General features: G+C 41.0%; 1 protein-coding gene across 1 annotated transcript; it reads right to left on the bottom strand.

The window, feature by feature from the left end:
- Positions 1-48: 48 nt before the first annotated feature.
- vps53 (VPS53 subunit of GARP complex) lies at positions 49-25,001 on the bottom strand. Its single transcript, XM_061046434.1, has 22 exons — positions 24,853-25,001; positions 24,325-24,405; positions 22,588-22,637; positions 22,428-22,494; positions 17,171-17,257; positions 16,499-16,614; positions 15,636-15,755; positions 13,644-13,722; positions 13,348-13,491; positions 13,091-13,233; positions 12,440-12,581; positions 11,550-11,648; positions 10,851-10,945; positions 9,662-9,904; positions 7,717-7,864; positions 7,311-7,393; positions 7,131-7,209; positions 6,698-6,846; positions 6,525-6,594; positions 6,239-6,376; positions 1,953-2,057; positions 49-1,419 (listed from the first exon to the last, which is right to left on the bottom strand). Exons 1-22 carry the CDS (start codon positions 24,937-24,939, stop codon positions 1,249-1,251), a joined length of 2,496 nt encoding a protein of 831 aa, XP_060902417.1. The 5' UTR covers positions 24,940-25,001; the 3' UTR covers positions 49-1,248.
- Positions 25,002-26,595: the final 1,594 nt, after the last annotated feature.

The raw sequence follows: 26,595 nt of genomic DNA, 5'->3' as shown, positions 1-26,595 counted from the left end.
TGTGCGACTGGAAGCAGCTACACCCATTTGATGAAGCACACGAGACAATGGTGGCGATGTTTTAATAGTGTTCAACAACTGCCTGTGCAGCACACAATTTAGACAATACAAACGAGAAACATTTGATACCTGAAGGCAGGAATGTGTACATCGATTCAGTTACAATGTATCTACAAGGACTTGTTTAACTTAGAGGCACTAGTAGCATCCACATGAGGGACTATATTCATGTTACTTATTTTGATAGCAGATAACTTTTCTTTCCAAAGACTTTCATGTTTGGTTTTTACACTTTGCATTAGAACTTGCAGGAGCCGCTTCATGTTGTGTCGCAGTACTAAATATATTTTTCTCCAAACAGTATTGTTGGAGTCTGCCCTGCAGATATGGAAGAATGGATAAGTGGACACATTGTTGCTGAAACAAGACAACAAAAAGCATGTTTTAAAGGAGAGAGTAGATTCAATTATCAGAGAATCTTTTAGACCGACCGCACATATATACAGTATATACTCCATTATGTCTCTCCCCCCCCCTTCCTCCTAGACAATGGCTCAAGTTAAAAGACTTCTGATTTCTAAGTCAACCTAGATGGGTTTTAAATGCCAAGCAAAAGCACGTTTAGTCATGTCTGACTGAACGTGCTGGAAATGTAAAGATCCTTTTAGTCTTCTACTCCAGGACTCTAGTGACTCCAGTTAGAAATTCAAGGGCCAGAGGTCATGCAAACTCTCAAGACAATGCATGTCCAGTCTAATTAATTTACCTCAGTAACCCCCTACTTCAAATTCAAACGATTGAGGAAAACCACGGTCAATGTTGTGATATATTTTGACAATAACATCAGTTTAATTTAAGATGAGGCTGTCTTTAATCATCCTGGGTATGACATGTCCAAAAGAGGAGAACCAGAGCTCTCTAAGAAGAAAGAAGTTAACAGCACTACATGAAGTCTTGAGTGCAAATACACAGTGCATCAATGTAGTATGATAAAAGCGTCAGACATTAGTGTCATGAAAAAAGAATTACAGAAGTAAATGACATGTGTAGCAACAGAAATGTAGCAGTTGAGGAAGTTTCTTCATAATCCAGCATCATCTTGAGTTCATATGACTTTTCAGTCCTCTTTCTGCTCTTTAGTAATTCCACACGATAACCGTACATCATTTGTTTGAGATGAAAAAGGGCAAGAAGGTGCAAAGCATCCCATCCTGGGAGCCTTTTCCAAGTTTCAAGTTGTGTGTCTGTTCACAGTCTCTTCTTGATGAGCTTCTCTAGCTTGCGGATGCGGGAGGACTCCTGCTCAGGGGTGGGGGTACTGAAGGAAAGAGAGGGGCCGCCATCTGCGCCAGAGGGTGGAGTGGGTAGCCTCTGCCTGAAGAGCTCCAGCATGCTGCTCTGTTCACTGCGCTTCAGACCCTCCACACGAGAACACAAAAACAGAGGGTCAACCACAAAGTATTAAAAAACCTTGTATGGTATTAAGTACATGAGAGAAATGCACAACAAGAATGTGTTGGCTGAAAAGGATGCACAACAGGATTATGGGGATAAAGATAACAGCAGCATTGACAGAGGCCCAATGAATAAAATGCAAAGTTAGGATCTATTTTTTAGGTCAGGTGTGAAGATGAAGCCAGCAGCTAAATAACATAGAATTATAAAATTCATGTCATATCTTGCCTGTTTATTCAACACAAAATGTCTAGCAGCACTCAGATTTAGTGGTGCTAGTACGCTGATTGTTATTTATGAATGGAGGAAGACAACTGTTTTAGCCTGACATATTAAGCTAAACTAAACAAAGCTAAGCTAAGACAGCTAACCAGCTGCTAGGTCCAGCTCAAATCAAAGACGTTATTGTGACAGAAACTATGATCTACATGTTATTTGAATAAATGGATACTTCAAAAAAACAAAACATATTATCCCTTTAAGTGAAAATGACCAACCTTCATGTCGAGAATCTTCTGGAAGGTTTCCGGATTCCCATCAGCCAAGAGCTTGATGTAGTTATCAACAAACACGACTGGCGGTTCATGTGGGGCCATCACCACCTGTGGAAAAGGAGAGTTTAATGTGGATTTCACTCCTCCCTCCTTTCCTGTGAACCATCATTGGACGACCCAAGAGATCTTTAAATGATCCCACATGGGGCTGCTATGGGCCAAATGAAGGAGGGGGGGGGGGGGGTGCTACAACTGACAAAACCAAGTAGTGCTAACTGCAAACAAAGTGGATACTATGGTTCTATATTTAGTAGCCAAGTCCTTGCCTTTCCCCCTCTTTTACACACAAATTACTCCATGCATCAGTGGTCAAGAAGTGGTTTTACCGGTAATTATTTTTGGGGTATAATGAGTCTGGGCAAAAATCTGCATGAAGGAAAGAAAAGTTTCATGGGGCATAAGTCGTTCTTGTTTAACAACTTTAGAGACTGGGTGGAAAACGTGGCTGAAAAACAGCTAGCATTTCTTGCAGCTGCTACAACGCAGACAGACCAACACATGGCTGACAGATCCCCACCTCCCCTCTCATGCATATATGTATGCCCACATGGATCATCTCGCTAAATGTTTCTCCTTTCCTCCACTTCAAAAAAGACCAAAGCTAGCCTTTCAAACAGAACTCTCTTTTCACTCAAAATACATACATGTATATATGAGAGGATGAGGTGGAAGCAAGAGATAGAAAGAGGGAAGTGCAGGCATGATAAGTCCAGGTCTGTGTGGTATTCTTTTATTCTAGCCCGAGTGATTTACTTAGCAACTGTCCTGGAGCCAGGCCAAAGGAAAGGCCTGTGGGGACCTTGTAAAAGAGAGGAAAGAAAGGGGGAGAGGGAGTTTAAGAATGAAAACGGGCATTAAAAGGGAGAGTGGGAGAGCCTGAAGGGGGTAAAACATTCAGGCTGAACAAGGGTAGTTTGAAATGAGGAGGGGGGGGGGGGGGGGGGGGGGGGAGGCGGGGGGGCGGGGAGGGGGTGCCTTTTAAAAAGTCCCCAGAAAAGAACTTCAAACTTCAGAGGAAGGAGAGAGAGGGAGAGAGATAGAGCCGGAGCTATGGTGGGCTGGGCTGGAAGAGCGTGGAAAACAGCCACGTCTCACAGGCTTCTAACGGGCCAGGAGAGGCTGTCTCAGACAGACAGATGATATCCTATGCACTTTGAACATAACTGAACACTCGCTCACAAAAGAGAAAACACAACATTTATTCAACCTCAACACTCACACGAGATATTTGTTTAACACTGGAGGGATGGGTTCCTAGTAGGGAAATAAGAAACTCAAAAAAAGACTTCTGCTTACTGGAGCAAAAGTGAAATTTTCATCAGCTTCAAGATGATGCACTAATCCAAATTCCTGACAAACAATGTAGATGAAATGGCCCGTTGGAAAGAGTGACATTGCAATGACTAACCCAAAGAGAATGGTCAATGGACTCTGAAAGTCCGCCTAGCCTAACGACTGTTTTAGCACCTTTCAGCCTTCTGTATTTTGTTTTAAGAAGAAAAACATCATGGGTTGTTATTTGTCTCAGCAGAAAAACAAGACTAATTATAAGTAAGAGACAGAAACCCTTTCTATATAAGATTGATCAACATTGTCATTTGGGAGTTTCTCCAGTAAGCTGGCTTTGTTCTTTGTTTTGCTCTTAAGGAGGATTTACACAACATGTTGCTGTTGCAAAAGCAGAAGAGGCTTGATATGGTAACAAAACAGCGGTCCCATCCTTCCGTATCTCCAATTTCAACGACCCCCCCCCCCCCCCAAACCCCCACCCCCCCCCCTAGTTTCTGCCTTCCTACCTTTCATACACAGCGAGCAGGCATAACTTCTTACCAGCCTGGAACAGAATGTGTGAAATGGGCTCGAGTAAGCAACACAATGGTGAACACTGTGATTCATTTGGCAGCCACAGAGACTGATCATCTCCCCTGGAGTCAACACCACCTACTCCAAAAAGATTCTAATAATAGTCTGTGTGTTCTCGTTGTGAAAACAGTTTGCTAACAACTTTGTGAAGCGATAATGTCACTGTTGTGTTTGCAGCTTGTTAAGCAGCTCCAGAGCAGCCAAAAACAAGAAGCTCCTCGAGGTCATCATTTCTTCACATCTGTTAGGATCATCAACTAGACGGTGACAGTTTTGATAAGTGAGACATCATCATTTAAAAATACAATTCTTGAACCAGAACTCATAGAAAACACTATCAATTGTCACAATGAATTGCAGTGATTTGGTGGAGGGTTTAGCCGGATTCATTTCCAAGTCACAACATCAGCGTGTTATTCAAAACCTTTGCTGAGGCGAGACAGAGGAGTTGTTGTACTGACTCTCTTTGATGGGATTGTCTTTCAGGAACTTTGGTCTCGGCTCTAGAAGGAAGTAATTACCTGTGAGGAACCTTGGTGCTGCACAAAGCTGCTGGCTAAGATGCTTGTTGTACAGTCGTACAAACGCTTCATTTCCCCCTTATGTTTTTTTATTTTTATTTCCAAGGTCAAAAATGTTACTCAGGAAAAAATTACAGAAATAGTTGTTCAGTCGAGTAGTACTCCCTTCTACATATTTAAAGCCTTCCTGATTGGTAAATGATAAAAAATACGATCATTACGTATAACTTCCTTCTACAGGATATTTCCTATATGGGTTGAAAATTCTTGCAGTATAGGATTTCTAGCCTCAACAATAAGTATCACTTGAAGGCCCCACACAGTGTGAGAGTTAGTCAGACCACACTCCAGTTGGCAATTGAATTTAGAAAATACAGAGTAGTGGGTTGATGGGAATGCAGCCTTTACTTCTACAATGTGACAGCCCCTTTAATGTGTGGCAGATGAGCGGAAATTCATGTGTATACATTCAGGGCATTTTTCCATGGACGGGCTTCAGACAGGCCGTATAGAACAGTCTGCATCCAAATAGAAAAAACTGAAATGGAAGGCATGCCGTCTGCCATTGAGACAATATTTTCACAGCGAAGACTGTCTTAGCAAAATTAAAACAGGTCGCGTTTACAGCTATAAACATCAAGACAGTCTAACCATAATCACTTCAGGAAGGGGAGAAAAAGAAAAAAAAAAAAGGCCTCCCGGGAGTCTGAGGGAAATCAAAGACAAGGTAGGCGGGTACCCTGTGTGTGTGCATTGCTGTACACTCCAGGGACAGTTAATTAGGGTGGGGTTAATCTATGGCAGCCACATACCAGTGTCCTCAAGGGTCACATAAGGTAATTCTGCAGCACAGCTAACTGGCTGTATCCTGTGTGTGCTCTCCTCATGGAAATAACAACATCCGAATTGTAAAAGCAGCACGCATGATGTTGTGTTTTTCATGAGTAGACGCATGGTTGCATGTATTTACTTATCAACTCACTTACACCTTTCTGCTGGCTCAAGGTCAACCACATACTGCGTTAAGACACATTGTGTGTGTGGGTGTCTTGTGTTAGCCTGTCTCTCACTCATTAAAGCAGCACTTCATGAGATCCAATCCACATCTGAGGTGGCTTATTTTATGGAAACATACTTGTGCTATTGTGAGTGGGGTTAAAGACACAATTAAAGGGTTACTCAGTCCTAAAATAACTCTGAGTAGATAGTCTCCTCCAAGTGACTCAAGCAGGCGTTTGAATACTGGCTCGCCATTCAAACCACAAACACTTGAGGGATAGATGTTTGTTCAGTCTATTGTTGCTTCTAACGATGGAACCCAAATCAGTGGAAAAAGCAGTCAGCTGCAGGTTGTGCCAGACTATTCTCGGTCGAGCGTTAGCGTCAACACCAGAGCTAAAATGTTTAACTGGAAATGTCAGAGATTCAACTTTAAAACTGCAGAATGAAAAACAAGAGATAAAGAAAGCTCAATCAAAGCCCAATTACACGTAAGACGATGCACATTTCCGAGCCTTAAATGGTCAGGAACAAAAGATTTGGTTGTAAAGATGTCCGGGCATGAAATTAGCCACCTCAGTTAATAAACTCTGAAGTGTCCATAAAGACTGAGCTGCTCTGGTCGTGTGTAAAGGTGAACAATGTGTTCAAAGAGTTGGGAACTCGGGTTCCCATTAAAATCCATCAGTTGAAGATTCAGAGTTTATACTTGGAAGGTAAACTGTTTACATGGATCTCTACTTGCAGAGAGACTAATTCTGGTTGTTGTTTCAACACTGATCTAAAGACGGGTAGACACACTAAACCTGACAGGTGTCTGAGTGAAGCTGCTTGAATGGATCTCACCTTAAGAATCATTTCTGCTCGGGTCATGCCCTTCACCACTATCTTGGTGTAGCTGGCGGGCGCCTTGCGGTTCACCTGGGAGCCTATGGACGGCAGATCCAGCAAGACCGTCTTAAGGGAGTGAGTGTCCAGGAGGAGCTGGTGGAAAGGGATACACAAAACCGAAGTTTAAGCCACGGCATATATTCCAGATAAAACATGTGTACAAGCGCACATCGCCAATGGACAGCATTCATTTCCCCATGTCGTAATGCACAGACATGAAGAAGAGAACACTTGAACTTACTTGTTCAGCTCCCACCATGCTGATTGGCTTACATCTGAACAGGTGGTTGATAAACTTGGGAATGAAAGAACTAAGAAAAAAGAAAAGAAGTGACACATATCTCAATTTCAGGTACTTCTAACTATGGGTCATGTGCAGACCAATGATTTGTGTATGAATTCATTGTTTTGTACTTTGTGAACTTGATGCAGAATTGTGTGAAGTATTTGCGCGTGGAGGCCAGATTGTCTCTGATGATGGGAACGTTTTGCTTGATGTGCATGATGATTGACGTCACATAAGGACTCTGGTCACCCACATGCTCCACGCTCTGCCACGGCATCTGAGAGAGAGAGAGAGAGAGAGAGGACGAGACAAGAGAGGGAGGGACCATTCAGCATCAGACGGCTTCACATTATTCTTTGTCATCAGGCTCGCATGAAAAAACATTTATAATCCTCACTAATTAAAAGAAGAAAACACTTTTAATTGAACGTTTTCCAGTGATAAATGGTGGCAGACAAAACCAACAGTGAATATAAATGTTTGAACGCATCCCTAATGTTGTGAACTCTTAAAGAATAAATGAGCTTGACTATGTCTGGTGTATTTGTGAGTGTGTCCAACCTTGCTCATGGCAGTCAGAGCAGGGTCACAGGCAGCATCAAGGTCTTGAACAAGTAGCTGGATACTATTCGAGATAACTCTAGAAAAAAACACAAATAATTGGCACCGTTAAAACACACCAGGCTCTTTTTTTAATGAGGGAAGGGGGGGCTTGTGTGTTGTAATGCAGTTGTCCCTTACGTGCTAAATGTATCCATCTCCCCGGTGAGATTAATTCTTTCCACCAGGATTTTATCGACTTTCTCTTTAAGCTTCTCTTCCAACTGGAACAGATACAAAAGCATGAACATAAACACACAGAAAGCTTAATTTTTAAAGAGAGCAGCCTTTAAAGTGAGTTGGACTTATTGTTAAACACTGACTTAAACATAGTGTTGCACAAAACGAGCAAAGATGAAACCTTCTAGGTAGTGTTGTAATCACTACTGCTACGACGAGTTCCTTAAAATGCTTTTGAAACACAAGACAAACATCCTGTTACTACTACATGATAGGCATCGCTTATCTTCTTTAGCATATATAAGATACACTTCTTGTTCCATTTAAGGCGTTAATTCTAAATAGTTGGTCTTATTTGTGTGCGTGCCTGTTGTGTGGTAGCCAGGCAGTACTCCGCAGTGCTAAGGATGCTACAGATCAGGCACAGCTCGTCGACGGTGAACTTTGCAGCCTCTGAGCCTTCTTTTTCCTTTAGCAGACTGCTAATGGTAAGACCCACACTGTTACTGCTGGATCTAAAAAGGAGAGATAAATGTAACAAAAGAGGGAGAAAAAAAAACAGCAGTCAAAGAGTGACACATGCACAGTGAGGTAAGAATAAAGAGGGGGAAATGCTTGTTGACAAGATGATGAAAAATCACTTTCACAATAGGGAATAAGCTGCTGCAAGGTGTTACAACTTGTTTAAAGACATCCATTACGCTTTGAGTCTTGTGTGTTTTCAGTGTTTATGTTGGCTTGTACCATTTCATGCATTTCAGTTGTAGAGATCAGGAGGATGAACCCCCAGATGATGTGTGTAGTTACTCCTGAACTAGATGTTTTGGAACTCCTTCACTCCTGAGTCCTGAACTTAACAAAACACTTGTGTAAAGCATCTTTTTTTTATGACCACAGGTAAAGAAGGCCATTTTTAGTAACCAAGACACAACAGGCATCAAATATAAGCAGACACAAGTGTTGGCATGTTCAACCATGAGACTTCAACAGCGACCAAGCACATTAATAAACGTCATAACAGAGACTGGTGGGTAAAAACCACAACACAGTTCAAGCTTCTCTGGGGGGCCCCCTTCTAAAAGTCTCACAAAAACCAATTCCAAGCACACCACAGTGGACAACCATGTCTGTAAGTGCACACACTTTCAAAGCGTCTGAGTGCATCTTTGTAGTGTTTGCATGTATGGTTGAGAATATGGTACACATTAGTCTGCAAGTGCAAGTGTGTAATTAGCATGCATGCATATCTGAGACGTACACAGAGCATGCCTGTGTGTGAACAACGCAGCCAGCAGCGAGCTCTAATCTGGCCAATGAAGCCAGCGATGTTTTCACTGGTGGCGAATTAGGCTCTGCCACAACATAACCAACTCCAGATCCCTCATAGCATGCCATCCCGATCCATCAAATAACAGCGAGCACTGAAGGCATTTAAGTTTTCAAACTAAACTCCTAAACAGGCCAATCACCATACCAAGAGAGTGAACAAGTGAGGGCGTGACATGCTTCTTTGTGAAAAGTTGATTCGAAATAAATCTCTGTTTGTGTTACTGCCCAGAAAATAAGCGATTCTCATGGAGAGAATTCCTGAAGCAGCAGAAGAGGATAGAGAGTGAATGCTTGTGTGGATGTTTGTCAGCAGGAGGGTGTGTGTGGATACTCAGTGCAATATATCATTTATATCAACAGCGCAGTGATATGTTTTTTGGAGGAGCACGTAGGATTCTAGCACACTAGAAATCCTACACAGTAAATATTAGGATCAAATAATTATTTTGTTGTTTTTCTTTGTTAATCAAACTTTAACTTGAATTGATTCTGCTGTTAGAATAATGTTTAGAGGGGTCACTAGGTTTGAGGTTAAAAGGAAGACACATTTTCTACTGAGAGTCTATCCTTTTGTAAGAAGAAAAAAAGTGTAATGTTTGAAGAGAGAAGTTGAGGCTTTTCTCTCTCTCTCACTTTGAGTTTGCTTTCTGAGTGCCAGCAGCTACTGGCCATTAGAGCCAATTCCACCTTGGCTTTAGTAGCAAACGCACTTGCTCTGTTTCAGCCAATGTGGAAATGGTTTAATTCTGAAGTTGTTTGATTTGGTGGTGTCAGACATGTACAATTGGTGTCAACTCAGCACCTTGTAACAGTTTATACACTATTGAATCTCTGTTTTAGCTCTGCTATTGAGGTAAGTTCACTCATCAAAAAACCACAGGTACCCCTTTTTCCATGTGGACAGTATACATTCTCCTATGTGAGAAAGCACAACTCTTATATTTGTCTCTTTCTTTACATGACCATAGCTGTGCCAGTCTTACTTGGGCAGGTTGCCGGAGAGGATTTTCCAGGCGTACTCTCTCAGAAATTTCTGGAAGATGGTCGTGAGGGCAATCATCGGTTCTCCGGTGCTCAGTTGGGAGCACTGCACCATGCACTTCTTGTAGTAGACAAAGAGGTCAGCGCAGCTGGGCAGGACTGCTCCTCCCTCCTCTGTACCCGCCTTAGGTGGGCCTTGCGCTCGGAAGTCAGACACAAACCGATCGATCAGCTCGCCCAGGTTCCTGTAGAGTCATCACAGACAGGTTCACACACACAAATACACATATGCAAAACACTAGGGGTGGGGGGTATTAGTGGCACATTAAAACATGAAATTAATCAAATATAAACATTGGCTCCAACACCTACAAATAAATAAAAGGACAAAATAACAACCAGATTGAAAAGGATCCAGACTAAGCATATCAAAGTCTTTACTGCTACAGTCAACAGATCTTTGTGTGGCTCAATCTCACTGAGTCCTGGAACTAAAGTCAAGTACAAAACATGCAGTCCACTGTTCTCTCCTGTTATGTTCCACTTGGGACAAGCTGCCTGTTTAAGGCCGTTGGACTGAACTGAGGTTGTAGCTGTGGAATAGGTTCTATCCTGCTCCCCTGGATGGACCAATAGCATTTAACGCTCCACAGAGCCGAGAGCCAGGGGCTGCATGCAAACACGGCAGACACAGATCTGTGTTCGGTTTTAGGAGCGATCATCAAGGCTGGGACAAGATGGGGAACAGAAAGAAAACACAAGAGCTACAAAATCTTAAGACAAAGAGATTTAGATAAATAAAAGAGGCAGAAAGAGACCAGAGAAGGGGGTACCGAAAAGAAAGAAAAAAAAAAAAGATGTTGGAATGAAAATAGGCAGATCTGCTGTGGCAGCACTTATTCAACCTCCTTCTCTTTTTCTCCCAGCGTCTGTGGTCGTTCAGCTAATGGGAAACATTTCTGCTATAGTAGAGACAGAGGCTTGAACAGGAACAAGAGAGGGAAAGACACAAGAGGCAATGAAGTAGAATGGGAGGTGGGGAATCTGATTTACGAGTGGGCCTTGGAAAAAGGATGCGTGTGCCAGCTTTACACACAACCTGCAACTGATTCTGAGTTTGTGTACCACAACACAGTTTGGTCCTGTCTGCTTGTGTGTGTGTGTGTGTGTGTGTGTGTATTTGTTACTCACTTGTCTTGAGATTCTATGTAGACGTATAGATGTGCTTCAAAGCACTTGGAGACAATGCCGTGGAAAGGGTTGTCCGGAGCTTTTGGCTTCCTGGGCTAAAATAATTATGAAAAATGAAAAATTAGTGAAATGACAAGTTTTAGTCGTTGCTCTTTTAACTTCCAATCACTGAGTTTATGTTTGACCACTAACTCTGCATTGTCTACACTGCACACAGCTACCTCTTTGTTAGCTCCAACCAACTGTAAGGAATGCAGTCAAATACAATAGCCCCACAATAACTCACGACTCCAGGAAGATTATTATCTTCTTAAGTCCACTTTAAAGAGATGTTGATTCAACTTTATGGTCCTTATGGAGGCTGCAGCTTGTGGTGTTAATGAACTGTGTTGTGATATAACGACGGATTACATCATTATGGGGCTTTGAAATTAGAGTGGAGAAGTTTTACCTTCTTGTACCTCATAAACATGCAACAATAAATCTATGGACCTTTAATAAACGATGCTATTATTGATAATTTAGCCAACAGACTGGTCTGCTCTTTGTTTGTCTTTTGTTTTGTGAAAGTCATGATTAAGAGTTGATGTACCAAGATCTTTCAGACAGGCCCAGAAGAATACGTCTTTGCCACACAAGCACATGGTCGTTAGTTGAAGAAGAGGTAGTATCATCCCCGGTCATTCCATGTTGGCTTACCTTAGCCAGATCCTCATCCTTCTCTGTGCCAACATCTTCGCCTTGCTCGTCCTCCAGGAAGGGGTTAGTGGACTCTAGAGGGCTCTCTGGCCTCTTTTGCTGTAAAAGAAAAAGATCAAACTTGTTTATTTTTAAACTGCTGAGTTATTGGATCCAAGCTCACAGTACCTTTCTCTAAATATGACAGACTCTTCTAAATAAATTTCAGGTTTGGCTGCTTTCTTCTTTATCTAGTTAGACTGTTGCGTAGGAGGCTTTGATGAGACTTCTCCAATTATAAAATTCCACTGAACTGATTGAATTACAGAACCCATCAGGCATGGGTGTCAACTGAACTTGACACAAAAGGACCTCTGTTTAGCCTAAATATCAGCAGTTCTGAACATGCTTGGCCTACTTGTGCCCAAACAATAATATATTCATAATCTGCAAGTTCAGCACTTATTGCTTCCACCTACACACGCCGACATGACCTGAATTTAAAAGATTCACTCCAGGTTGTGACCGAGAGGTCTCTGTCAGGGACACAAAAAGCTACAAATCAGCACTTTGGTTCTACACTGTGGTACAAACAAAGCCACATTGAACACCTTTATTTGACTTTTCTACATGCTGCCTTCTTGATTATAATTATTTTGTTGTTGGTAATTCAGCACAATGTTTGAGTCTGATCTGAGAGCAAGGTAAACAAATATACAAAACGCCCTCACTAGGTTATGTTTCACAAAGGTTTGAGTATATGTAAGTGACTTTAAAATTAAATGATCTATTTTATTTGTACATCTTCAGCTTGGATACTATCAATAGTTTATAAAGTTGTATGTACAGTGTGTGTCTGTGTGTGTGTGTGTGTGTGTGTGTGTGTGTGTGTGTGTGTGTGTTTGACTTACTCCAGGTACGTCAGTCAAGGTGCATCCTGTAAAACGTTTGGCCAGAAGACCCTCAAAGTTTGTGGTCCTCTGGATAGCAAACAGAAGCAGCTTCACCTCGATCTCCTTAGCACGTGTTCGCATGACTTTAGCTAGCTCCACCCTTAAGAAAAACAACAACAAACAAACAGACACAGTATCAGTTAAATGATGTACCAACGAGGATCAACAATAGATTTTAAAATATATATGTTATGATGTATATGATGTAGATGTTTGCAAGATGTATATTTTTATAGTCAGCTGCAGCTGGGGCAACAAACACATCGGGCCCAGTCTCTCTGCTGTTGTGTAGCTGAGGGGAGAAGTCTAAGAAGTGAGGCCACTGGGTCACTGCTCATGTAGGCCACCTACGTCAACTTCACTGGAAGTCTGCCCAGCATGCAACAGCAGAGTGCTTCACTTCATAACACAGAAAAGTACCGCAAGCTATTTCTCAAATCCTGCCTTTATATTTAATTACATTTAATTTATTGTCTTGTGGGCAGACGCTACTTATTTAAGTATTAAATGGGCTTAACCACATAGCATAAATTTGAGTCTAATGACGATTTACAATGCTGGGTCTTAAATTTGTATTATACTTTATTATGGATGTGTGTTTGTGTTTACCTGGTGATGTGACAGAACTCTACAGAAATGCGCTCGGTCATGCACCACTCCTCTGGAAACATGCGTCCATACTTCTCCTCGTAGTCCACCAGCTGCCGCTTGATCCAGGCATAGCGGCGGTCGATCTTGTCTAACCATGCAACCTGAGCAACAGGGGAGGATACTTTTCATCAATAACTAAATACTGCCTTTGAAATAATTGATTGACCATTTTTAGATTTGACCGTATAGATGGTTCAATTAAAATTGTAACTCACATCTTGGTTTTCTTGAAATAGAACCAGATACTCTGAAAGGTGTTGCCTGATAAACTTCTTGATGACTTCCTGCTTGATGCGTGGGTCCAGCACGTTGGCTACCAGACAGGCGTCTCTCAGCACGTTACTGGGACCTCCTGTTCTCTGTGTGCATCGTGAGATTAAAAAGTCATGAAATGATCAAGTGACAACACGACAAGAACATCTGTCTAGATTAATACAAATATTATAAATGTGTCTAAAGACAAAGAAAATTAAACAAATCTGCACATCCTCATTTGCACTCAAATATTCACCTTGGAGCCCTGAGCGGGGAAGGCTTCTTCAAAATCTGCCAGGATCTGAGTCCCCAGCTCACTCTGTGCAGCCTTTACCCTAGAAGAGAGAAAAACCAACGGCACATCATCATCATCGTTTTCATCAATCAGTCAAACATCATGTTTGATTTTGAGAAGTTAAGTTGGAAGCAGACAATAAGCACAAGCCTTTAACCTCCTTTGAGGCTTTAAATACACTCAGGTACAGACTTTTTATTGTCAACAAAGTTCTCTCTCTTTTCTTAGTCCAAAAAGTTTGGTTCAAACTGAAAATAATCAGAAAGCCAACATACAGTGCCTGTACCTGATGTTTATGATAACTTGTCAATTATTTCCCCATTTCAATCCCACCATCAGTACACAACTTGCAGGTTAGTCTTCATGCACACATTGTCTTATATAAATATAAATACACCAGCTCCTTGTCCTGTATAACAACAATGAAGACATGTGACAGAGAAATGTTTATAATGAGGTCTGAGTCAGTAGTCTACCCAGAGAGTCCACGTTTGACGGAGAGCAACCAGGCCGGGTTACCCAAGGACAGCGCCAAAAGCCGTGACAATCATTTGGAATAAACAGGAGAGGGCGGAGAGATAACCACAGATGGATGCCAACAGAACTAGAAGCTTTCACTTCAAGTCCCCCCTCTGCTGGCAAAAACACCCAACTCTCCACCTCCCACTGGTCAGCACGAGTGTGGAGCAGAGTGTGTACACCTCTTGTATCTGACTGAGAGCAGCAGGTCTCACTGTGTCAAGTCCGTGGCTACACCTTAGTGTCACTATCTGCCAGCTGAAATGTGAAAGTCAACTGTGAGACGTTGAGGCAGAATGAAAAAAAAACCTTCAATCAAAGTTGATCCTGTGCATAAGGTGACAGCTGCACTAACACCATTTAGTCACACTTCCTGTCAGGAACAAAAAGGTGGGTTCTCCCTCCACACTAAAGAAGGCATGAGGAGGGAAAGTGTCAAAGGAAATGCATTTAGCTAATAACCATGCGGATTGTTTAATCTTTATTTTTTCTAAAGAACTAGAAATATCATATGAAGATATGATGTCTGCCCCATATTTCTCACAGAGACGTCTTGATACTTTAATCACAGTTTGTGTCCAGTCTGCTCTGTCTTCATATCTTCCTCTTCTATCATCTGTTTCTCCTGCAGAGTCACTTCTTCCACGCAGCTGTTACTTGGTATGAACAGTATGAACACTGTCTGCCACACCTCAGTCAAAACACAACTCAAGGTCAAGCTTTTTTCTTTCTTTTTTTGGCAGGCCAGCATTATTTTTGAACCTGAACATTAACTTGACTAATGTGTCCCAAATTGATTCTTGGAAAAAAAAAAAAGAAAACAGTAAAAAATGGAAACTGTGGGAAACAACAGCATAACAATGCACTCTGTTCTGTGTGAGTGTGCGTGTGCTTAAATCTCTGTGTGAGTGCTTGACTGTTTACACAAAAGACCCCTCACAGATTCTCTCCCCAGCGTACACAAACATTCCGACATGGTACCAATAATTACAAGTTACACTGTTAGATTGATAGACATGTTGCAGGCATGAGCAATAAAACTGAAGATCACGGTGTTATAAATGCATCCTCCAGGCGAATAGGCGCAGCACGCGCAGAGAAACAAACGCCCTCACTGAAGAATGCCTTTAATCCCCTCACAATAGAAGCAGCTAGTTTCCTTCCTGTGTGGAATTGTGCGTGTATTTGTGTGTGAAAATCTGCATAAACAGGATATAGTAGGCAAAACACCTCCATCCAAATACGGCAACAACTCTATGGAATGTTTCAGCTATAGGCCACTTTTGCAGTTATGCTGCTCAACAAATACCCTTTAATAAGTTGAATGGAACAACATGCGTGAACAACCCTGTTTGTTTCTGCTTACTACATAAGTTAGAACACAAACAAACATTTTTGTGTGTGCGTAATGTACAAATGTTGCATAATAGCTACCTCTCAGAAAGCTGTCTGATCTGGGGTATGCCCATGTACTTGTGGAAATGTTCAAGCACGTTGACCACTCCCTGCAGCAGGTTGGCCACCTCCCCATACTGCCTCTTTCTGGTCATGGCTCTGCAAGGTAAAAAACATGGGAATTATTTCTATATCAAAAAAATGAATCTGTCGTTATAGTCATCATCACTACTAGTAGTTACCCCTGAAATCATTCCTAACAGGCTAAAGGTGAAAAACCAAACTCTTACCTTGACAGTAAAGATGCAGATTACAGATATGGATACTTAAGATAAAGATGAGCTCTTTGTGAAGGCTGCACAGTGTTGTTATTTTGTTCACATCTATCTTAACAAGGGAGAAAGTCGATAAGCTGTTCTCCTTGTTTTTCAGCTAAATCAGATGTTGCAACAGAATGAGTTATCATCTTTTTTTCTCCCACTTCTGTGATAATGTGATCAAAATTACTTCAGGCAGGTTTTAACTGCAATAAAACTTGATTCCCACAGCTACAGAGAATGTGAATAATTGTAAGTGCTTCTTTTCCCTCAAATAAGAGAATGGGTTGGGCCACATGGAACTGCAGTTTTGAGCACGATCCCTTTAGAGGACAAGGGTTCCTGGTCCCGATCCACCAGCCGACAGTGAGTGGGCTTCTGTGTGGAGGATTCATGCTGGGTTCTTTCAGGGTATTCAGGCTTCTCTCCACAATGTAAAGACATACCAAAGACATTTATTATCTCAGTTTCCTGGGAGGTATGCATGCAGAGTTGTCTGTCAGCACCCCCCCACCCTACTGAGAATAAGCAGTATAATATATAAAATGATGATACACGGTATCTGTTATATAAAATTGTACCTACTCTAAAGAGTCAACGCCCCCTGCTAACATGTGCAGGTGGTTGAGGGTAGTGATGGATGTAGTGAGGTGGCGCTTGGCATGGTCCAGCTGCTTTATGTCTCTCGTGATCTCCTTTACCTGTGCAGGGAGAGGCACAAGTCAGACAGATGGGGCCACATAAGAGAGAGAATGACAGAGGAGGGAAATAACAGTTAAGAGATGAGAAAGGAAGAAACAAGAAGAAAGAGAGGAGTTCACTGCATGCAGCAACAGGAAAAAGGAAAAGAGACCAAATTGAGCGACACACCCTCTGGTTTGAGAAACAATTGCTTCTACATGCCTCCTGAGGGAGGGTCTCCTACCCAGCCTACTGGCCTTCCTCTGACTCTTATCGACACACACGCAAAAAGACAGACACACACACGCACACGCACACACACACACACACACACACACACACACACACACACACACACACACACACACACACACACACACACACACACACACACACACACACACACACACACACACACACACACACACTTGCAGCAAACATATGGAAGGTTCATTACCTTAGCTGTGAATAACTTTATTTCATCCTCTATTGTGCAGTCTGTATCTCTCCTTGCTTGGGTCATAGCCCTGATAAGTTCAACAGCCTACTTTAGTGTGTGTGTGTTTGTTTACTTACCATTTGTTCAGACTTCTCCGCCTTGTCCTTGATGTCTTTTATTTTGCCAAAGAGCTGTCCGATGGCTATCTGGGCCTCCTCCAAAGCCTGTTGGGGAAAATAAAGAGTAATATATAACATACCAAGAGGACACATTGTTAACAACTGTATATATTTACTGTATATCATTTCTGCATGATGGGCAACACTACAAATGTCGGAAAAGGACTGAAGATTTTATACCCGGGGAATTGAGGTCCCTATCTTAGCCCCTCACTAAGAACACCTGAAGTTAAAAATAATAATAACAGCAGAACCAGCACAACTGTTTCAATTAAACATTGAAAGAATCACATACTGAGAATAATGTGGACGTCTTTGTTTAGCATTGTGTGGAAAGTGCAAATCAGTCTTCAGCTTCAGACTTCTTCAAACAAGCTAATTGGCTGTCCAACTGACAGGCTATCACGATATGTGACATTGTGCACTCTTAGGTTGACACATGAGCCATAAGGCTAATCTCTGCATAAAGGCTGTCACCATAAAGGCTAAAGAGCGTATTAGCAGTTTTAACAGCCTATAAAAGCCAGAGATGATTAGATAACATCAGACAGTTACAATTGTTAGATAGTTAACGTGCTGTTCTAATATTTCCCCATCATCTGACACACCAGCTGCTCTTTGATGCTCCCAAACAGAGATTGTGCTCCGACATCTGATTCCAAGATAATTGGCTTGTCTTGGCCCCTATACTGTGCGGCACAAGTCTAACTTTCCCCAGACTCAGACTCACACACACAGACAAATGCACATAAGGAATGCTAACAGCCGGCACCAGCTGTGCAAGGAATTTATCACTTTTACAAGCACCGGCAGCGAGCAAGCAGACAAAAAGAAATGGTGCACAAACACACACAAACATAAATAAAGCTTGCACTGACAGAGGAGGATTCATTTCCCCTTCCTGTGTGTGGTCAAAGTGCAGGGCTTGGTGTCAGTGTCATGGACACACAATCAATGTCAAGACAGCGCTATGGTACAAGGTCATAAAATCACAACAAAACCATGTTGGCATTTAACCCTAAAACTTTTTCTACTCTGTTTTTTTATAGGATTTTCTGTCAACAGAAAATACTTTTCTTCAGCCAAGATGAGTAAATTCTGACGCGTAGCCTGCATGTGTCCTACATTCTCTAGTGCTTCAAACAACCCTTCGGTTGTTCGGTGAATGACTAAATGAATTGGAAAAGTGTAGGCGAGTTAAATGATTACTCTTTGATCTGAGAGTGAGGAGGAAGAGAGTGCCGCTGAATCTTTAAAGTGGTTCCCTGGAGGAGCTCTTGAGCAAACAAAGTGAACGCAAGGGAGGCCAGAAGCTCCAAGGCTGCAATTGTCGCTCATGCAGACTCAGCTGAGTCAAACTGGCTCACATCCTAGCGCTCATTTCCTGCATTTAGCCTTGAGGAAAGCAGAGAAGAGAGAGAGAGAGAGAGAGAGAGAGAGAGAAAGAGAGAGAGAGAGAGAGAGAGAGCACTGCCCAGAAGGCGCCTCCATGCCTGAGATGTTATCTGCTAACACACACATGCACACAAGTGTATCCCTAACAAGGAACAAGCAGGGCGCTTCTATCCAAAGCTTGAACACGCTTTTGGATGCAGTTCACCCCTCACTCTTAAAGACAGCCGAGCAGCTTTAAAGGTACTCGTGAGTTTAGGGCCAATAACAATAAACAAACAGATTTTTTTTTTTTTTTTTTTTTTTTACAGTTGGGAAAGAGCCTGAGCACATCCCTTCATGTGAACATTTACAAAGACTGTTTAGAGAGAAGGATGTTTCTGAATACATTGGGTGATGCTTTGTATAGAATTAAGCCCTTGGTACTAACATGGGTTTTGTCAAAGCCTTCTCTGACTTTTTTCTTTTTCAAATACTTGATGTTCTAAAAAGCAATATGTTTATTTTATTCAGCTGCTTCACTTCTTCTTCAAAGTTGAATTCCCCACCGCTAAATTCAGACTTGGAAAACAACACAAGCTTCTGGCTAAGTTGGTGTTTTCAGATGATGTGGTATTTAGATTTAATAGGCTTTGCTGACACTGAGTCACTTAACATAAAAGAGAGCGAAGACTGATAGAATCTGCAGAGTGTGACCCAATTTTCTGAAGGAATAAAAATACATAAAAACAGAAAGTTGTAAAAGTCACTTAAGCATAAATTAGGAGACGGGCGAAAGAAAAGTGACGATGCAAGACAGCTCTGAGAAGCATGGAAACTTGAACATGCTGTGAACGGACCCTTTCTAAGTTAACATTAAATATTTACATTAATGTCTATGCTATAGGGAGACCACCCAACACTGACGGGTACCACAGTCACATACACACACTAAAGAAAAAAGAACACACAGGTAAAGAGAATAAATGCCAGGATGTCAGCCATGCAAGCAGCACAGCCTTATTATTAAGACGTGGTAGTGTCTAGTGTGTGTAAGTGTGTGTATTAACAGGAATTTTGAACGGCTGGCAGTAACTAATAACAAATGTTTGGTCTCGTTAATGAGATTCTCAGACTTCCAAAAATAGATTTCAAACAAAATGCCTTCACGTTCCTCATTTTCAATACAAAACAAACAATGAACGAAGAAGAACCTCTCATTAGAGAACGATAATGAGCTCCTGTGAAGCAGGTGTGCCTGTGTTGTCCATGGCAACGGGCAGCCGAGAACAATGTACAGCATAATGTGTGGTATAGGAAGCTCTTGTCTGGCACACTACGACTTCAAACTTGATACTTTAGGTGAATGTGTTTAAAGTGGTGTCTGGTGAGGAAAAGATTCCAACAATGTGTGTTCACTTTCAGCACTTTTTAGGGAACATAATTTGTATTCTTGTAACCACATGAAATCCTGTGAATTAAAACGATTAGTCTGGATTGGCCACATAGGAGCGCTGTAATAGTACTGGGTTTATGACAGAGTTAATGTGATTATAATTAAGTTTGTCTCTCTTATAACAGTCACTCATGCTGTCTGCTAATTGGCTTGTAAAGTGTGTCTGTCTTAATGTGATGTAATAGCCATGTCAGAGTATTTACTCACTGAACAATGGATGCAAAAAAAGGACAGGGAATGATAATAAAGCTAACGTTTGCATTGTTTTCTAAAAGGAAAGCAAACATGGAGCTATTTTATTGCCAGGTAGCAGAGCAAACAACACCCTGAAGATAAGCTGCCTTGACGACTAACACGGTCACATTCCCACACTCTCAGTCGTGCTGAATATCATCATAGTCTGAGTTGGGAAATCATTCCCAAGACGTATACTCCTACGTCTCTCAATCTTTCTCCATGAACCTTACCGTCTTGGGTTTAAACTTTAGGATTGCGTTCAGTTTAGGGAGTGAATGAGTGAGTTCAGTCAGCAGCAGAAATGACTAAGATGCTGATCTTGATGGTTTTATTCTGATGCTGTTGTTATGTTTCAGTCACCATGTTGAAATGAACACCTCTCCATCTTTCCATCTGTCGAAAAAAATAAAAAGTCCTCTGGAAATGTTGTAACGCCACTGTGTGGTTGGAAAAACACAAACTAAAATGATTGTGTGTGACTGTGTAATGTTATTGGTCTGGACGGGATTTAGAGCGTTTCCTGCTACCAAACGGTAGCTAACAGGGGAAAGACGGGGCCACCAGGCCAGACTCCCTGACGACAACACACACCTAATCATGTCAACTGGTTCAGAAATTACACAGCTCACCCGTCAGGTGTCACATTCCCCTAAACCACAACTCCATCGCAGAGAAAAGGACCTGGATTAAGTCAGTAGGGATTGTTCTTTTTCTTTATGCACCCACAAGAAGAAGCAAAAAAATGTGAAGTCTGGGTTCAGAAGAAATTGAAGTATTTACATACAGGGATCTATTTCCCAGACGTGCTTTCCGTAAAGAGCTGCAGTTTGAGCAGTGGGAATGGCTCTGAGTCATCTTGTCCTTTTCCATGGAAGCAATGTGAAGAGGGGAAAGAGCAGGCGAGCGGGAAGAACAGTTTTTTTCTGGAATTGGAGAAGCCTATGGCACCATTTTTACTTCAGCAGAAGGATCATTTTTGAACACCACAAGTGGCAAATAGGCCTGCTAGTGTGCTCTGCATGTACAATATGCAATATGCAATCATTTTACTAGCCATGACAGCTAGTCAGATGAATTGTAGAGGGACAAATTCAGAGTAAATTAATTTTGTCCAAGGTCTACTCAGCTTCTTTGGCTCTGCTTACCCAATAAACAACCTGGGTGATCTGATCAATGCTATAAGTATGGCAGGTCACACCTACAATTTAAATGCATTTCCACAGGTGACCACTTGTGATTGAAAGCCTTTCTTCTGCTCCATGAAACAAACCTGTACATCATTTCAGAATACTCATGATTCCACTACAGCACTGTAATGAAGTGCCATTGAATGAATGCCATTACTCCACCTTTGAACTGAATCACAAAACGGCATGATATTGTTGTCCCAGTAGTGATTTTGCACAGCATTGTGGCTCCGCAGTGACTTTTAAACTGAAAGGATGCTTAAAGGCCCCAACTTGAACTGACAGTGTAAAAAGGCAAAGAGAGAGTGAGACAGAGAGATGGAGTGAAAGAGAGACACTGATGGCAGAGGCTGCTTCGTAAAGTGCCTAACTGGCCATCAGTACTATTCAATTAACATGCATAGTATACGCTACAGCGGGAGCAATTTGGGGTTTAGTGTCTTAACAAATTCTACTTCGAGATGGGACAGCAGGAGCCAGTATTGGACCCCTAACCTTCCAGTTAAGACCAGTGAACCCGCCCCAAGTTGACATGACATAAAAACGTCTTTGACATTGACGCCTGGGTATCAGTTAATTGTATGGATTGTACTTCAGACAGGAGTCTGTTAAAAGAAAACCAAAATAATAAGACCAAAAGAGTTACACAAAAAAAGAAATGAAATCAGGTTAGGAAGACAGACAAGTGATCTAACACTCTTTATGTCGGCGGTGCACTGGATACAAACTGCATCAGTGTAGCCCAGGACCAAGGACACTCTGCTAAAAGAATAAAGAATGTAGTTGTTTGTGGCCCAGACCTTAGAATTTGAACAAATAGTCATGTCAACTCTAACAAATCTTCATTGGATCTTGAGTGCTTTCCAACCTGTACTTAGAGCTGTTCACTTGTGATCAGATCACTCAGGACTACTTCTGAATACCAGGTGTAAACAGGCCTTATGTTTCCTACAGATGAACTCACCTGTCTGCCATCCTGGCCCACATTGGTCTGGCCTCTCACTACTGTCCTGATGTTGTCATCCAGGCGCCTATCAAATGTAACAGGAATGGAGCAGTTAATCAAACTGAGTTTAAAAGATTTACAGGAAGTGCTATATTATAAAGTTAGGATGTGGACTCACCGAATCTTCAGACGAATCTTGTTTACCACATCATCAATATTAGCCAGAGACTGAGACAAAAAAAACAGAGCCACATAGTTAATGAGGTGAATTACTTTTTTCATACATCCTCAAGATAACAATGTTTTATGTAAGGTGGGGAAAAAGTGCTGGGACTTCACAAGACAAATAATACAATACAAAGGTTAGAATGGATGGGTTATACTATCACTTACGGACTCTTTAGAATGACTAATGCCTTGTTTTATAAATAACATCCTGGTATTTAATCCTTCAGCTGACGTGATGTGTTTTATATTTAGCAACAAGCTTTCTAAACTTTGCTGCAAACTTTGAGGCTTTAACTGCTTTTTTTCATTACAAAAACAGATGGCTTTGCTTCAAATCATCATTTCAGTTCTAATAAACCTAAATAATCTATGCAGGACGGATTTATGACTGACCTGTTCAATGTTTAGAAATAAAAGACATTAAGTAAGGATGCATGCACTTTACCAGGAGCCCTTCTACACTATATGAGAACAAACTATCAGGTAACAGTGACCTCTTATGGACGTTGAGTATACAAAATCCCAAACGTGGATGAAGTAGTTTTAATTTAAATAAAAACCAAGATGTGAAAAGCATTTAGTTAAGATGAATAAACTCATACTTTGTCTTATACATGTACAGATACCATACCTTCAGATATTGGCACATAAACGATGCATCACCTGCTTTTTTTCAGATTAAATTGTTTGATTCTGGTTTATACACTTTTGTGTTTTGTTGTTTCAGACAGAGCGCGGACATGCCCGCCCCTTAAGAAAAAAACCACAGCACCAGCACTTTATTGTTAGAGTATTGAACCGAATATCTGCCCTTGCACTTTATGATGCAACTTGTTTGTCTTTTTATTATCATTTTTACTGTCTGTCTATATGTGCTGCCACTGACAAGAGCTGCTAAACTGTTTTTATAGCAATAACAATAAAGATATGTTCTATTCTATATATCTTGGTATAGTAAAAGTCGAAGACTACACGCTAAACAATCCACATGCATAACATTATTTTCTTTCTCTTACTGCTTGGTTTAAGTGGTTACTTTTTTTGCTCGCAAAAAAACCGAGTTCAGAGGTTTATGCAAAATTGTATGTTTTAAACATAAAAAGAGGAACAATCTTTTAATCTTATACGGCTGTGGCTCAGTTGGTAGGGTCGTCGCCTCTCAACCGGAAGGTCGAGGGTTCGATCCCCAGCTGGGCAACATGTCCGATGTGTCCTTGGGCTTAATACTTAACCCCGCATTGCTCCCTCTGCTTCGGTGGCGGTGTATGAATGGATTAGTGTTGCACTTACTCTCTGATGTATGTCGCTTTGGATAAAAGCGTCTGCTAAGTGAATTGTAACATTGTATATTGCCCTCACATTTTGACATGAGGCAGTGTGACAGCTCATTCTCATCCAGCTTATTCAGTTTTATGCTCTAAGTGTTACAGTATACTGGCTCACTGAGAGCTCTCGGAGACACCTGAATAGATCAGGACCACTGTTGATTGAACAACATAAGGAAAAGCTAAACTTTCATTGTAACATATCCGAATGTTGGCTGCAAAAAAGGACTCAATTTTTAAATGAAACTGCAATTAATTTCTACATAACCGACCAACCAACCAAAGACAAAACTGTCAAACTGCTTATTTATAATTGGGTGTCATTGTGCAAGTGTGTCTGCAGATGTGTACATTAAGCCTACCTGCTCAGTGGGGAACAGTGTGTTGATGTATTCAACAGCATTGAAGTCTGCTCTGTCCAGGGGGTCTTGGCTGGGGAAGACCTTTGTACACAAAAGACAAAAAACTAATTCAGTCAGAAAATGAAAGCAGACATGAGAGTTATGATGACCAGTAGTGTATTGCTATCATGCTATATGAATGTCTTTAAGACTCTGTAACATACAGTGGAGTAAATCTAAAATAATAATGCTCTATAATCTTTAAAGTATCTTAATTAATTATACATTATATACTTCCTTACATAAAGGTCCGAAGCGGGTTTTTACGTTTGCGTCATACTCTCTGAATAAAATACTTTAATGAAGTGTAAAATACATAATTGTCCCACAGGTCGTTACACAGCAGTGACATATTAGTGACACATTAGTGACACATTAGTGACACAGGGAGTCCGCAGGTCGGGTTAGCAGGCTAACAGTTGGCCTTTTGTGACTAAACCAGCAACTAGGTTTAAAAAAATGCCGAATTAACAAGGTTAGACCGGTTACCTGTTCAATGGCTAATTGCACCTCTGGGGTTAGATGCAAAATAGCCTCCAAATCCTCAGCAAATTCAAATTCTTCCTCCTCCATCATTGTCAAAACAAAACCGGAGATCTCTCCGGCACACCACTTCCTGGTGACGAGGCTTCTGGGATACCAGATGACATGGAGAAACGGTGCTTTCAAGTCTATCGGAAATCAGAACTACATCTTACGCCTTTTCTGTCCTTTCTTTATTTTCTTTATTTCGAACGATTAAAAAAAATAGATGAAAATGAAAATGAACAAACAAATGGAAAAAATAATATGTATAAAATAAATAAAAATAAAAAAGCCAATTTCAATATAATACACATCTGACTCATTCGAAAAGGGATAGGAAGAAGCCTAGGCTTGTCAAGTCCTACCCCCATTCTTCACCATTAACAAATGCAAAATCCAATAAAATAAACTATCATCTCTTTACTGTCTGAGATAAGATGAAAATATGTTCACACTCAAATTATTTACCCGAAACATTAGGCATAAATATTATCCAACAAACATGTAAGCACCACAAGTGTTTGAGCTTATATCTGTGCCTATGGAAATGATTAATTTCCTGCTTGAGTTACGTTAATGAGAACCTGCTATCTGCCTTAACCACAGTCATTAACTGTGATTCATTTATTAGTTTTACACACTTACCAAATGCATACATTTGTGGGATTTACTTGGCCTAATCCGTGCCTGAACAGTGTTTGTAATAGGCTTATAGCCATCCATATATGTAGTTATATAGCTACTAGGCTACATAATAAATATGGTAGACTGATTTTAATTTTGGATTGAAAAAAACAAAACAAAGAAATCTTGACATAAGAGATGTTACAGTTTGGCGTCAGACTCCACAGGGGGCTGCAAATATCTAAGTGAAGAGAGGTTCTCTTGAATAAGTGTAGTTTTTCTTTTAAACAATCATAAAAACTACTTGGCTATACACAATAACAAAACCAAGAAGGGAATACAAGTGCAATGTAATAAAATGTCCAAACTCAGTCTCAAGTCTTCCCACTGTGTGCCTTCAAACAGTCTCTGGACTGCTCTGCTCTGATCTTAATACCACATTGTACCGTCTTCTCTTTGCAGTGACAATTTCACATTTAAAAAACGGCCTTTATAACAAACCCCCATCATGAAATAACCTCACTTCAGTAACATATTGCTGCTTCTGTGCACACATGGCTATTAAAGGAGCAGCTGCGCCCCCTGCTGTTACAAAAAAGAAGCTTCACATAAACACACACTGCCATAAGCAACAGCTTCTAAGAATTACACACTGCTCTGCTGTACAATCGTTTGTTTGATTCCAAAGAGAGACATATAAATATACAAGAGAGCTTTTGGTTCAGCATTCAACGCAGAAGAGAAGAAACATGGCAAACAGACAACTAGAGAAAGTATCAAAGAACAAGGAGAGTGGAGGAGCAAAACATGAAACAGAGAAATAGACAGAAATGCTTGCATCAGGTTTTCTATGATATTATTTATAGGTATAAATATCAATAATGGAGAAAGTAGGAGAAAAATGAGAAGGAAAAGAGGACATAAGGGTGATACAGGGTCACTATATACTTCATCATTTGTTATTTTTAAAACTGAGAGCAAAACTTCTAAATGAAGAAGCACTTCAATCAATGTATGACTGACTGGCAATGTTGCAAATTGTAGAAGAGGTAGTAGTAGAGAACGGTGATACTGTAACACGTT

The sequence above is a fragment of the Labrus mixtus genome, chromosome 9, assembly GCF_963584025.1.
Source record: "Labrus mixtus chromosome 9, fLabMix1.1, whole genome shotgun sequence".
NCBI lineage: Eukaryota > Metazoa > Chordata > Actinopteri > Labriformes > Labridae > Labrus > Labrus mixtus.
The sequence above is the reverse complement of the archived record's forward strand: the minus strand, read 5'-3'. Positions and strand labels throughout refer to the sequence as shown.